The following is a 5,198-nucleotide window of genomic DNA, read 5'->3' as shown; positions in this document are numbered from 1 at the left end:
ACTACTTAGAAATCTGGCTGGTGGGGTGAAGGAAGGGGGGCAGCCAAGCTAACTTTTGGTGCCTCTTTGAGGATAGTGACCAATTTCCTAATGAACTCAAGCTTGGAATGGACTTGGAGTGGGGCCTCAGGAAACTGGGGAAAGGGGGTTTGGTCATTTAATGTCTGAGTCAATGAAGAAAGAACCCACTTGTATTCTCTCTCTTAACACTCAGTACCAACTTTACCCATATGCCAGGGGAGGTTGGTAGGTCCCAGAGGTGGTCTGGGGCCAGGTTGGAAGGGGTAGGGATGACAACAGCTAAAACAGGTGTGAACACTAAAGGAAGAATGATCACCTGCCTGGAGTAATTAATTGCTGGGTGATGTTTCAAAAGTATTTAATAAAATCACTACCTAATTAAGCCATATCTCTTGCATTTTATATCCTAGCATAACCAAGACAATTCACTTCAGCTTATAAATTGCAAACAAAAAGCATAAACAAAACTAGCTATCAAGATTATAAATAGCACCTGGGAACCCATATCATTTTAGTAAAAGTGTCTTTATTTTCCCATTCCCTCTTATTGGTTAGCATTTCGAATATTTAAATTAAATTATATTAATAATTACATTATAATTGTAAACCATTTGGTGCAGGATCTGTGCAGTTAGTTATGTGCTCTCTAAATCACCATGTACATTTCTGGTGCTGTATAAATAACCATAACAAAACTACAACAAAGACAAGCCTAAGTAGACCATTACTTCTAAGTGGGCACCATATCTCTTTTGGGTTGTTTTCCCCAAATTAAAATGTCTTTGATCTTTAAATATATTTACAAGAATGGGAAAAGCAGATGATTCAGTTGGAAGGCTGCTTATTGAAATTCTAGCACACGTTGCCTACCATGCTGGGGTTGCCACCACCGGAAAGCAGTTGCAGACGTTTTAGCTTCACGAGGAAGTTCTATTGAAACTATCTGCGGTTCTAAGAAAGACATGAAGTCGAGTTCTCGCAGCAAATGCCAGGTGATTCCATTGTCATTTGTGTACTGAACCACAAGCCCTGCATTTAAAATGAAAAAGACATTTACTTAGACTGCACAGAAAAATAAGGAGGCCAGTCCTTCAGCTTTTACTCGTGTAGATTCCCATATCAGTTTAATGTAAGCCACATGCCATGGGAGAGTGGATTTTATTTTTTATATAACACAAGCTTTTGGTGAAAAGCATCTTGTCTTGATTCCCCTTTCACTTGTACTGGATTTGGGGAAACTGTTTAATCAAATGACTTTATTCTTGATTTGTACCAGAGCAGATAATTGCTTAGTTGAACAAACTATGAAGTAGCAAATCAGAATCAGACTTAGGGTATGTACAGGAGTTTGGAGAGGTTAGGAGGAGGTTAGAACATGTTAAAAATGACCACCTGATCTAACTTAGTTCACCCACATGTGGACCTTACACTTAGACTCTTATTTAGGTCAATGTGTGAACTGTACAAAAGTTCCAGGAAGGTTGGATTGGTCAAAAAATGGCTGATTTCATTTGATTTAACTCTACCTCAGGGGTGTACTAAGTTAGATAGGGTATAGGAAGACCAATCTAAATGAACTTCTGTACACTTCTGGACACTGGTGACATGCAGGGGGTGCACACGGGTGCATGTGCACCCCCTGGTCATGAAACCAGAAGTGCCGGCAGAAGTGTACTCCCAGTTTTGCTGCTGGCTAGGTGATTGGCTGCTGGGGGACTCCCCCCGCATGGTGATCACCTGTGGGGGACCCCCCAGTTGTTGATCAGCTGCTGGGCATCCCCCCAGTTGGCGATTGGCCACTGGGAGACCCCCCCATCAGTGATGTCGTGCCCCACCATACTCAGGTGGCACCAGATGCCCATGCATTTGGAGCACAGCTTCAGACCTGGGAAAGCCCAGCTGCTGGCTCAAGCCCCAGGGCTGCGCTTTTCCTACCCCTCCCACCATGCCCTGGCAGAAGGCTATTTTTTGGCTTCCTGGCACCTCCCCTCACCCCCAAAAGGACAACCCCCCCACAGACCAACCATCCTTCCCCTCCTTCCCCCTGAGACTGCCAAATCTCTGATCCTGCAATCTGCTCCTGGTGCTGGTTTTATCAGCAGTTACTGGTACCACGAGCCAACTAAAGTAAGCTGAGGTAGGGGGAGGAGTGGACAGGATCAAGGAGGGGTGGTTCACCAGGGAGTTGTTTGTCTAGGGCTGTAGGGGGCCAGGGGTTTAAAAATAGTCCCTGGTTGGTGGGGAGAGCCCCCATATCTCACCAACCCTCCTCTTGCAGAGCCACCATCCTTCTCAATCCTACCACCCCCCTGCTCCCCAATCTACCCACCTCTCTCCTCTCCTCCCAACATCCCTCACACCAGGCTTCTAGCACCTGTGTACTTACTAAGTTAGATTGGGGCCATTTTTAACTCGATCTAACCCCCGAACTTCTAGGTGCATTGTCTGTATGAAGCCTTAATGTTAATAAGCCAAGCACATTTAGCTAGACTTCCAGTTGGGGTCACAAAACACAGCACTTTTTTTCCTGCCCAAATGAAAACTGTCTGATTTTGATTTAAAATCAGATATGAAAACAGAGCTCTTGCCTTGACTATGCCTGAAACTGTACTTTCACTGCCTGAAAAGTTTTGTGGGAGATTTACATTTAAACTACCAATATTATCCCAAGGCAGAGAAGTTTCTGTGGGATGCAAATCACATGTGGAGCAAAGCCTTTTGTATATGAACGTTTTTGAATGATGGGGGAAAATGCTATCTGTTTCTATACTTTTCCTGTCTGGTACAGCTCCTCTGGGGTTGACTGTGTCTCTGTCTGAATGGAAGTCAGGCTTGGTACTGAGCAGAGAACCATGCAGAGGTAATTTGTATCCTACAATGGATATTATTTTTGTTCAGGTACAATTCGACTTGGTACTGGTATAGAGGTATAGATTTCAGCTCAGACATTTTCCAACAGCTGTACAACCAACTGACAAATCACTTGGTGGTACTGTTGTCATACTTTTGGATGAACATTCGAAAACAAGCCATAAACAGCCAAGCAATTTATTTTGATTCATTTGCAATGTCCTCTTTAAATCAGCATTCCCATAATACATTCTACCTGCTTCACACTGGTTCACTGGTAGAAGAGGGGCATGACAATTCAGGACAAATTAGCTTTAAAAACACCTCTACCACAACTATTAATATTCCCATGGGAAGCTGCGGATGCTTGGAATACCACTTTGTTCTGAGACAGAAAATCTATACATGTCAAATGCCTCATTTGCATGTAACATCAATAAAATAATTGCATAATGCTCCCAGCTGCTTTTACACAACCAAAATTGTCACGCATAGGGCCAGATCCTCAACTGCCATACATTTTCACATCTGTATTCTCAATGGAATTGCATCAGTTAATACCAGTTAAGGATCCACTTTCAAATCTCTTTTTGATTCTTTTCAGGCTAACGTATCTGGGAGAGCAGGGGGGAATGACAAACTAGGGGCACGAGAAAAATAAGGTTGCACTGCAGCTAGTAAAAACTAGATTTTTTTATATTAAATCATACCCTCGACTTCAATTACATACCTCTGCATTTGAAGTAAATATGTAATAGACTGTACCCTTTTAATACATTTTTAAATGAAATATTTCCTCTAAAATTATCTGGATCTTACATGCAAGTAAACAAACAGATAAAAATAGTAAGAGGCCCTTGTGAGCATCACAGAGGTTGTATCCATGCAAATGTATCTTTATTTGATGCTTTACTTTTTCTTAAATTGGGAGTTAGGAAACTAGGATACACCTTAAATTCAAGAGAGTCTTATATTTGAAGGAACATGGTACAACAATAGATTAACAGCAGGTATGCATGGCATGGGCATAAACTGGAGTTCAGAATATGGAACAATAATTAGAAGATTGTTTGGATTTTCTTTAATTCATAGATGACTTCCTCACCCTTCATAAAAAGGGAAGACCAAATTGATTCACATTAATAATATGCTTTTGTTAATATTGTAAAATAGTCAAAATTAACAAAAACACAGATAAAAGCTGGTTTCTAATGAAAAAAGATTTTACCTTCATTCCTGGCTCTTGGTTTGTTGCAAGAAGAACCAATAGCTTTGCTTCCAATTTGTACATAAAATTGAACTAGTCTGTTAAAAACAATTAAAAACCTCATTAGAAAATAAATCTAATATTGATAATATTTTTTACTTTTCCTAGCTGATGATGATTGTTTAATGATATCATTATTGAGTGCTACTTATTTAGTTAAAGTTTCCATTGAAATAAAACAATCCATTAAGTTCTCAGAAGTTCTTTCTGGGCAGGGAGTATTAAGGCCCAATAATTCATGAGGAGTTTGAGTGGGTACTTGGTACTGTGCTGAATAAAGGTGCTGTCTGTATAATGCAGTGTATCTGTGTAGTGCAGTTGGAAAGAAAACGAATTAAAAATATCCTGCTGAAACATTTTAATGTAGCTTGTGTCAATAAAACAACGGGGCTTCTGCCCTTGTGAAATGACTGTCTAACAGCTCAATACAAGGCTTTCTTAGGTGATGGGTTAAAGCTGCTATATCTCTGGAGTTTCTAATAGCTCTTGTGAGAACGATATGAAGGAAGGATTAAGCCAAAACATTTATTACTATTTTTGAAATTTTAACAAGCAAATCAGAATCCCAATTCATTGGATATATACATGTGAGTATCGAAAGGTCTCTCTAGCCCAGTATCCTTTCTCTGACAGTGGCTAATGCTTCAGAGCTAGGTGTCAAACCCTCTCAGGAGGCAGATATGAGATAATCTGCCCCTCACATTAGCTCTCCTTTTAATTGCTAATCGTTTAGAAATGTATAACAACATATGTAGTAATAATTAATTAGGGTAATTCTGGATGTTCTGATATTAGTCCATTTTTTAATTTTAAATTCTTGGCCTCAATAAATTCTTGTGGCCAACCTGGAGGGATGTGGGCAGTGGGGTCCCCAAGGGCTCGGTCCTCAGGCCAGCACTGTTCAACATCTTCATCAGTGACTTGGACAAGGGGGTAAAAAGCACCCTGTTCAAATTTGCTGATGACACTAAGATGTGGGGGGACGTGGGCACACTAGAAGAAAGCAACAGGCTACAATCGGACCTAGACAGGTTACAGGGGTGGGTGGATGAGAATAGGA

The 5,198-nt window shown here is 40.8% G+C and overlaps 1 protein-coding gene across 1 annotated transcript in view; it reads right to left on the bottom strand.

The window, feature by feature from the left end:
- The window catches only part of RELN (reelin), a gene marked incomplete at its 5' end in the record, with an annotated part of 668,605 nt that overhangs the window by 101,611 nt on the left and 561,796 nt on the right, over positions 1–5,198 (bottom strand). The window contains 2 exons of the mRNA XM_019509331.1: positions 892–1,050; positions 4,100–4,176. Of these exons, the coding sequence (XP_019364876.1) occupies positions 892–1,050; positions 4,100–4,176 (236 nt within the window). The remainder of the gene's footprint in view (positions 1–891; positions 1,051–4,099; positions 4,177–5,198) is intronic.

The sequence above is a fragment of the Gavialis gangeticus genome, unplaced genomic scaffold (assembly GCF_001723915.1).
Source record: "Gavialis gangeticus isolate Ggan-Ray unplaced genomic scaffold, GavGan_comp1, whole genome shotgun sequence".
Lineage (NCBI taxonomy): Eukaryota > Metazoa > Chordata > Crocodylia > Gavialidae > Gavialis > Gavialis gangeticus.
The sequence above is the reverse complement of the archived record's forward strand: the minus strand, read 5'-3'. Positions and strand labels throughout refer to the sequence as shown.